General features: G+C 40.9%; 1 protein-coding gene across 1 annotated transcript; it reads left to right on the forward strand.

Moving 5' to 3' along the window:
- Nucleotides 1-5,020: 5,020 nt before the first annotated feature.
- On the forward strand, nt 5,021-8,395 carry FAM180A (family with sequence similarity 180 member A). The gene is made up of 2 exons (XM_010714576.3): nt 5,021-6,167; nt 7,160-8,395. The coding sequence occupies exons 1-2, from the start codon at nt 6,069-6,071 to the stop codon at nt 7,499-7,501; spliced, it is 441 nt and encodes a 146-aa protein (XP_010712878.1). The 5' UTR covers nt 5,021-6,068; the 3' UTR covers nt 7,502-8,395.
- The last annotated feature ends 681 nt before the right edge of the window (nt 8,396-9,076 follow it).

A 9,076-nucleotide genomic window follows, 5' to 3' on the forward strand; every position in this document is an offset into this window, starting at 1 on the left:
TTTTTTTTGAGGCCTGGAAGTCATGACTTCAAAAGCTTTAGGCAAGAAAGGGAAATTTTTGCTGTGAGGCGTCAAGCTGGATGTACCACCAAGCGTGTAGCAACTTCTCACAACTAACCAGTGGAACTAGATGATTCTATGATTCTATGATTCTAATGATTCTATGACAGTAACAAGTGTTTAGTATATGGCTAATGAGGTCCAGAAAATTATGACAAAGTTCTTAAGAAAGATGAAAGCATCTTTAAAACAAATCACAGAATCATGGAATGGTTTGGGTTGGAAGGGACCTTTAAGATAATCTAATTCCAACCCTCCTGCTATAGGCAGGGACACCTCCCTCTACACCAGGTTGTTCAAAGCCCCATCCAGACTGGCCTTGAATGCCTCCAGGGAGGCGGCATCCACAGTCTTGCCGGACAATCTGTTCCAGTGTCTCACCATCATCACAGTAAAGAATTTCTTCCTATTACCTAATCTAAATCTACCCTCTTCCACTTTAAAGCAGTTTCCCCTTGTCCTGTTGCTACCTGCCCTTGCAAGAAGCCCCACCCCAGCTTTCCCCAGCTTTTGATCTATTGACAGCTTCAGACTTGACATCACATTTAAACAATAAAGAAATCTCAGCTGTTGTGAGCTAAATAGTTAGAAGCAGGACAATTAGTTGGCAAACCCTACTGTAGCTGTTGTTCAGAAACATAGTCCTTAAGGAGAAGTGGAGTTGATTTAGAGCAGTCATGCAAGAGTGGCTACACTCCTGCAGGGAACAGTGGGGAAGAAGATGGGTAGTCCCTCACTACTTTTTGAGATCACTTTCAGCCACCTTCAAGACTAGACTTGTTGGCTGAACACCAGCTCCAATTGTGCAGTAGCACATTCCTAGGCACAGGATGAGGCTGCTCCGGGTCAGGCTTGGGAGCAAGTGGCCATGTTCAGACACTGCTCCCATCTTTCTACTCCCTTGAGGCCTCAGAGGGCAGTGAGGATGTCCAGATCCAGAAATACTCCTAAGAACTCTCTGAAGAAGGGATTTTAAGGAAAACAGGCCTGTTAGTACACAGATTTATGTAGGCTGCTCTGAAAGCAATGCTTCCTGAAAACTACAACAAATACAAGAGCACAATGACATTATTTGAAAGAGCAAATTCTCAGCTACAAAACACTATTTTTCAATTTTGTTACCGCCATTAGCTGTGCATTTTCACCAACCATGAACAGAGCTTGCACGATGCATTCAGAAAAATCTGCACCAGAGGAGGTAACCCACAGCTGTGTTGCCACTGCTGAAATGCACCGCCCACTACCTCACCATGCTCACATCCACTGTTCGGTTTCTGTAAACATTCAGCAAGTATTAATGAATGTCACTGGATGCCATTTTTTACACAAAGAGGAATTCAGTTCCACACCTTTCAGTCATCCACACTTCCATGTCAGACACCATTTGTCAGACTGCCTTTCTTCTGCCATCTGTCACATGGCAACAAAGTAGAATGGAATACTGGTGGAATGATTCAACCTATACTGCCATACCAACAACCTCTGGCTTCATGGGCCAATATAATAAAATAAGAAGCCTTACTCTCAGAGCAGCCCTCATGCAATTGAAAATGCTTTCAATAAGATTAATCAAAACCTTTTTGTTCCACCTCATCTTCATATATGATAAGCTTTTTATTATGTGACCACTCAATCTTTGCAGAGGAGTACCCATAGCTCAGTTGGAGATCACTTGGTACTTTTGTAATAGAACTAAAGACAATAAATCAGAAGTTTCTCCATTGCATTAGAGCTCTGGGTTTGGCCTTCTCTATCAGCACTGATCAGGGATCTCTTCAGACATTCACAGCCACTGAAATGAATCAGCTGTATCACCACCGCAAAATGATGCACATTGGTCTGCATCTTTCTATGACAAGGAGAAGAAAATGGCTAAGAAATGGTAACTGTTTGAGTGAAGGAAAGAGGTGGTAGCTAATCTGCTATTCATTGATATGGCTCATCTAAATTATCTCAGATCTGGAAGTAGATGAGGGTGGAAGTAAGGTCAGGAGAAGAATTTAAAATGGAACTTGCAATCACCAAATGCAGAAACTCTCAGCAAATCTTTCCTTGTCTCAGTTTTTGTGCTAAACTTATGTGTGTTATATCAGTGTGACAAAAGTCAGAGAGCACTGGCTCTGAATGCTCACTTGGTCTCTGAGGAATTTGTGAATTCATGAAGAGGATGGTGAAGGGAGAGGCAGTAGAAGGATTTAACTACTGCGCAGGAAGAGAGAGAAAGAGAAGGAATAAAATAAAACGTGGAGCAGGAAAATCAGATCACCATGACAAATACAAATGAGTTCAGAAAGAGTTTCTGAGTAGAGTTTGCAAGAACGGTAACAAAGTTTAATATGCTGTGGGAACAAGATAATGAGATCAAGGAGTCAGTGTTAATCTGACTACTATAGAGGTATGGTTCTGATATGCATACAAGCCCTTTCTACAACTCAGCAGCTCAGGTCTGAGTCTGTTTGAATCTCCTAACCTAATCCATGTTATCCTGGGAACAGCTGGTTAGGAAAACTCAGCTGCCTTCCGTGATGTTACCTGTGATTTTGTAAGTAGGTCAGTGCTCAGTCAATAATACATTATTCAGTAGCCTGAGGATTGCTTAAGTTAGGTATTTCTGTTCGTGTGGTGATGAGCTGAATCCAAAGTCTTCCTGCCAAGGTCTCTGGTAGGAAACTGCACTTGGCCTGAAATCTAAGAGCAATGAGTAGGATGATTATAAGCATAATAGCACCAAAACTAGATGCCACGGACAGATTTTCCATGGCTCATGGAATATTTCAGATGTAATCCATCTGCATATGTGTAGGTACTTTGCACTCTGGGGCTGTTTCATTGAAAGGGCATATAAAAGATATAAAAATGAATCGTCATCATTATGGGCTGGATTTCTGCCAGCTGCTTAGTAATTAGAAATTTAATTGCCCAGTGATAAAAGTTTTAATTACTCGGCAATTAGTACTCGAAGTTTCAAGTGCCTCACAAGCACTCGATTGCATTCCTCAACTGCCAATAATGAAGGATGAAATAGTTCTAGGATGTCTCGGCAAAGCTCTCAGCAAGAGGGATGAACAGCAATGATAGAACAGCAGCAAAATATGTGGATACCCCTGCTTGTCAGTGACTAGCCAGTTTGGCTGGGTCAGGGGTGGTGAGGCACTGGAACAGGTTGCTCAGAGAGATAATGGGTGCCCCATCACTGGGGACACTCTAGGTCAGGCTGGATGGGGCTCCAAGCACCTTGATCTACCTGTGGGTGTCCCTGTTCATTCCATGGGAGCTGGACCAGATGCCCTTTAAGTGTCCCTCCCAACTCAAACAATTCTGTGATGCTGTGAAACCCAAACTGTTTTCTTCTCCAAGAGCAGGAAGGCCATAGGGAGGATGCTAGAGAGGAGATTGCTACCAACACAGGGCATACTGACTGCCAGGTGAAGAACTGCCCTAGATGACGCCTGTCCTTTTGATCACTTCCTCCCTCCCATGGTCCTCTAAACACAGGGTTAAATGGACTAGATCTGAATTGTCTCACTACAGGAAAGCAAATTCACCCTCAGAGCAGAACCTTCAATCAACTTGTGACCTGTGCCATTACTTGATGCATTCACTCTTTCAGGCTTTTTGTCACATACAATGCACCATTCAGTTTCTTAAGGAAGTTTTAATCTTAAGTCACATGGATTTGATACGAAGCACCTGGCTCTGGAGGTGTTTTAATAAATTGCCTGACTCTCATCACTGCAGGATTTACAAGGGTTACTCTGAAAGTAATGCCTTCTATTTTATTATGTTGGAGCATGACACCAGAGGCGGATGTTGGTGATGTGATGGTAGAGGTTGAACATTCTACCAATATTCCCCTACATTTTATTGCAATGTGACAAAGGGCAGCACAGGGACAGTCTGACAAAATGGTGTCTGACATGGAAGTGCAGATGAAGCAATTGAATTGAATTCTTCCATGTGAAAAAAATGGCACCAACTGACATTCATCGATGCTTGCTAAATGTTTATGGAGACCATACACTGGATGAGCACAGTGAGGTGGTGGGTGGTGTAGAGTTTTACAGGTGTGGCATGCAGGCTCTTGTTTGTAGCTGGCAAAAATACATAGCTAATGGTGGTGACAAAATTGAAAAATAGTGTTATGTAGCTGAGAATTTGCTATATCAAATAGTGTTATTGTGCTCTTTCCATTTGCTGTAGTTTCCATAGAAATAAATCGGGGGCATTACTTCCGGAGCAACCTATGTATTTACAGTTTTTAGTATCCAGCTGAAGTTTTTTTTTTTTTATTGCGATATCACAAACTATTTTAACTATACTATATTCCCCAGCTAGCTCAAGTCAAAAATACTCTCTCCTGGATCAAGCATGAACTACTTTATACCTGGTATTATCCAATTAATTTTCCATATGCCAGATAGCAAAGGTCCTAATTAAGTAAATCTCTTAGGGCACAGTTTTTTTCTCCTGGAATTACTAGAACTTAAATATCATTAAGAAGTCAAACATTAACGAAGTCAACAGTTGGCAACAGTCCAGGAAACAGGTCTGCATTTAGGCTACACAGTTTAGAAAGAACTGCATATTTGTGTTCTTCTTCAGTAATCAGAGAAGCAAATTATCTGAGGAATTGTATGGTCAGGGAGCAGGGACAATTTTTGCACAAAATAACTACAGATACTGCGGAATTTTTTTGCATGTCCAGCAAAGAGATCTTTAAATAACATTCAGGTTTTCGACAGACAGTGTGCAAAATCCATCATGAGAAATTTGGCAAAACAAGACAAAATCGAGCTAGTAAAAATATTTCATGGAAAAAATATGGTTGACTGAGGATGAGATTAAACTTCTCAGAAATTTAAAATAAGCTGAATGTTCTATTAAATGTTACTTGTAAATATATATATATTGGGATGGAGAGGAGAGGGGAAGACAGTGAGGGAGATCATAGTGTCTTCCAAAACTTTTTCTCCTTTTTTAAACCATTTTCCAAATTTAGCCACTGTTGAAAAACAGCTAAGGTTTAGAAGTGAAGCTTATGAGAAAACGCAGCAATAATCATGCAAGCATGGCTTTAAAAAAAGCCTTCCTTTTCCTGCGTATTAGAAGAAATCCAGCAAACCCTAAACATCAACATCCAAATCATATGCGTATAAGACTGAATGAAATATTTTTTCCCCTAAAATCCAAAAGGAATTTGCATCCTTAAATAGTACTTGGCCGGTAATTATAGTAACTCAAAGCCTTTAAGTGGTCTGTAATACCACATCAGATGTTTTCTATACTCCTGACTATCAAGGTCATTGATTCTGCAAAGTCTTTTCCCAACTGGTATGCTGGGTTCAGGGGATATATGTATGCTTGCTTTCTTATTTCAACTGTTCATTTTGAAGCAGTGAATAAATATCTGATCATTGACTGTGTCTAGCTTTAAGATTGCGTAGTATTAAGGTCATAATAAATTGGGATTCACCTCACTGAATGTAGCTGTCTTGTGCAAGCTGGTAGCAGGCTTAATGAAGAGACATAAACATCTCCAAAGGATGAGTCACTTCTTCCAGACATAAATACCAGGGACAAATGAGGTAATCTAGGAGCTATCAAGTACAGAGAAATCAACTTCTAGACAGCAGAAACAAGGAGAAATGTAAAGTCTTAGAACTGTGACAGCTGGAGAATGGCCTGAAGAACACAGGTTGTATGTAGGGTCAGCATTGGTTTCCCCTTGCTGAACTAGGAGAGGAATACAGGTTTCAGGCTGTGGCTCAGAGTCCCAGGTCTGGATCATAAATGACACTCTGCTGGATACTGGATACAAGACAAAGAGCTGGCCTCTTCCCCCAGCACATTACAATCAAAACAATCCATGTGGTCCATTTATTTATAGTGAGAAATTGTACTTTATAGTGTTTTTACAGTAGGCAGTTATTTAGCTCAATCAACTACTGAAAAAGTCCCATGTTTGGCACTGTATAGAATTTCTTTTTTCCCATTATTATTTTCCAGCTATGCTTTACCCAGCTGCTCAACGGTTGAAGAGGTCCTCAGCTGCCTTCCTTAATCCAGTGCTACAAAACTCTCTGGAAGATGTGATTCTGCTTTATGAGGTTCAGTATATAGAAGCAAATGGTACCTCAAGTGCTAACCAAGTTCTGACATTACTGTACATGATAGGATTATCTATTACCTGTCTTCGTGCCACCTTTAATCACCCCAGCCATGAACTCATTGAACCCTAACCCTATATACTACCTCATCAGAAGGGAGAGAACAGACGTACATACACCAAATTCAGCTCTTTCAGTACTTAAGCAGGCAGCAGCTGCCCACAGTACTTCAAGTGTGGGTTCTAGTTTACAGACAGAGACAAGGAAAATCAGAGCAAACAGCTTATCACTGAAAGTACCTTTCTTCCAGAATAATCATATATTAACAACACAATGCATTTTAATTCTTTGGTCTGAGTCTCAGTCCCAAATTACTTGTTCAAACAATTAAAACAACAAGTATAAATCACTGCAAAATAATTCCAAGGGCATGACTCTTATCTTCAAAGATATTCAGGTCCACTCTTGCTCAGCAGTGGAGACTACAATTGTACTACACAGTCTGGAACAACGTTGTATGATTAGCTAAGGGAAAGTAGCCCAGCTGAGGAATGGGCATGGGCCAAATCTAGCTATCCTACACCTTCAGAAACTGTCACTGGATATTCAAGAAAGGAAGATGGGCTGGGAAGCCACTGCTGTCTCCGTAAGAGTAGATGGTATTTCCCAGTTGTTTTGCTGCCTCATCTCTAAATCCCATGTGATACCAGCAGCAACACATGCATGTTTTGGACAAAAGAAGACTACCTGCTTTTTCTTTTTCTCTCTCCTTTCCCCATAGCTGGTCTCTAGTTTCCCTAGAGATGTAATAGAGGAATCCAACATTCACATATAGACTTTCTGATCTGCCCCAGCTTCAGTCAGTGGCATGTGAGGTTTTTCTTCATCTCACCTATAACAAAACCTCAAAGACGTGTTGTTAATTTGTGTTAACTTTGCCTAGAGTCTCTTGCAGAAGATAAACAGCTTTCTGTGTTCTGATTTTGTGACAGTTTCTGTTAGCTGAGCTTGACATTGACAAAGGTCAGAGGATCTCCATCAAAGATGAGGAGCTGGCTTCGCTGAGGAAGGCTGCTGAGTTTGACACCATCTGCAATGAGGTTATTCCCAAGAGCATCACAGAGATCCGCAGGCTGAGTAGCAGGCTGTCCTCTTACCCAAGAGTCCTCAAGAAAGAAGACTTTGAAAGGACAGTGCTGACCATGGTCTATACAGCCTACAGGGCTGCTCAGTCCCAGGGACACCAGAAGGACACTTGGGCGGAATCCTTTGTCAATCTTTACAAAGCGCTGAAGCACGACTTGATGTTTCCATACAACAAAGAGACATCATAGAAGGAGACTCGAAACAGCAGCCACACAGCCACTTCTGGTTGATAAGGGGCACACTTAGCACGTCCACCCCTTCATTCTATGAAAGGTTTAACAACCTGCTTCATGAGAGATAATTTGTTTTCTAGCTCCCTCTTGTGGAATTCACTTTATAGATACATGTTAAATGGGGAAAAAACTTGTCTTCAATCTCCCCAGTTTTTGTTTGTTTGTTTGTTTGTTTTGTTGTTGTTCTTTTTTGTGTTGGCTTTGAGGCATTTTCTGTAAAAGGAAAAATAAGGAAGTCTGGTGTATATCGCAGACAGATATGCCCTTATTTCATCTGTGTGTTTCTTCTAAACAGGGTGCACATGTGCTGGAGAATGCTGCTTTCCTCGCCGAGGAAATAACTTCATATTTCAGCTGCTCAGTAAAAGAATACTAAAAAGAGATGCAAAGGCCCTCTATAAAAGGAAGAGGTTTCATAACTGTCAGCCTCCAGAAATTATGGAAAATATATGCATTCCAAATATTCCTGTAAACAAGCACTGTCTGACTCACTTCATTTGGCTGAGCCAGTTTTTAATCACAATAACATTCGCAGAAGACAAAGGGCATTGTGACTACCAGCAGCAAACAATGCCTGTGAACATATTCCCCAGTCCCCAGAACCACCCTCCCAAGCAGTCTGCAATATTTTTCATTATTTGCACATGACTTTGCTTCTGCTCCTTTATTTTTGAGTTGAACATGGATTTATCCTCTGTGAAGTAAAAGGCAAAACAAAAGCTCTATTTAATTTAATGATGACAGTTTATTTTCTGATTCTATCACTTGAACTTAGATCATCTAAACCAGTGTGTCAGAATCCCTCTGAGGCAGGGGAAGAAGGTGGATTAAAACATACATGGTGCTGAATTCATCAGTGTGGCTCATTTCTGGTTGTAAATTATGCTGTTCACCTGTGTATCTGTGTGTGTGTTTGTGTGAGTGCATGTGAGTGCCTGGAAGAATCCTATGTTATTCACTCAGGAAATAATTATATCCAACCATCTGGAAGGAAAGGTTTTTCTTCAGTCCGGTGGTGGGAATAGTAAATGTGGGAGCAGAGGAAAAGCAGTACTTGTTTATAGCAAAGCCTGTTTGCAGATGTAGTGCAACAGATTATTATAAACTGATAAAGAAAAATTGTGGAGGATGTGGCTTTAATGGACAGAGAAAGGAATTACATCTTGTGACACAAATGTCAAGCAATGAGAGAGCCAAACTCTTCAAACTTTGTCCACAGGTTATATAGATGCTGTTTCTCTGTTGGTGTATGAGTTATTTCTGCTTCCACAGTGTAAGAAAGAGATGAATATATCTCATCCTTTTATACCAGCACTCTCTCTATTTACATGATTTCTTAAGGAGATGGGTCCAAATAAAAAAAAAAAAAGACTGAGGCTGTAAAGGATGGCTGGGGATACCAAACCAATTTCTGAGGCATGTTTAATTGCTTCTGCATCACAGCTATGATGTGCTTCCACACATGAGGTGGGGCACTGTGGATGCCCCATCCCTGGAGGTTTTCAAGCCAGGCTTAATGGGGCCCTGGGT

This window comes from Meleagris gallopavo, chromosome 1, assembly GCF_000146605.3.
Source record: "Meleagris gallopavo isolate NT-WF06-2002-E0010 breed Aviagen turkey brand Nicholas breeding stock chromosome 1, Turkey_5.1, whole genome shotgun sequence".
In the NCBI taxonomy this organism is placed as follows: domain Eukaryota; kingdom Metazoa; phylum Chordata; class Aves; order Galliformes; family Phasianidae; genus Meleagris; species Meleagris gallopavo.

What these genes read in the sequence shown, in the direction of transcription:
- FAM180A (XM_010714576.3), top strand. Translation starts at nt 6,069, where the DNA reads ATGCTTTACCCAGCTGCTCAACGGTTGAAGAGGTCCTCAGCTGCCTTC. An exon ending in ATGTGATTCTGCTTTATGAG is followed by an intron (nt 6,168 to 7,159) that starts GTTCAGTATATA and finishes ATTTTGTGACAG; the next exon opens with TTTCTGTTAGCTGAGCTTGA.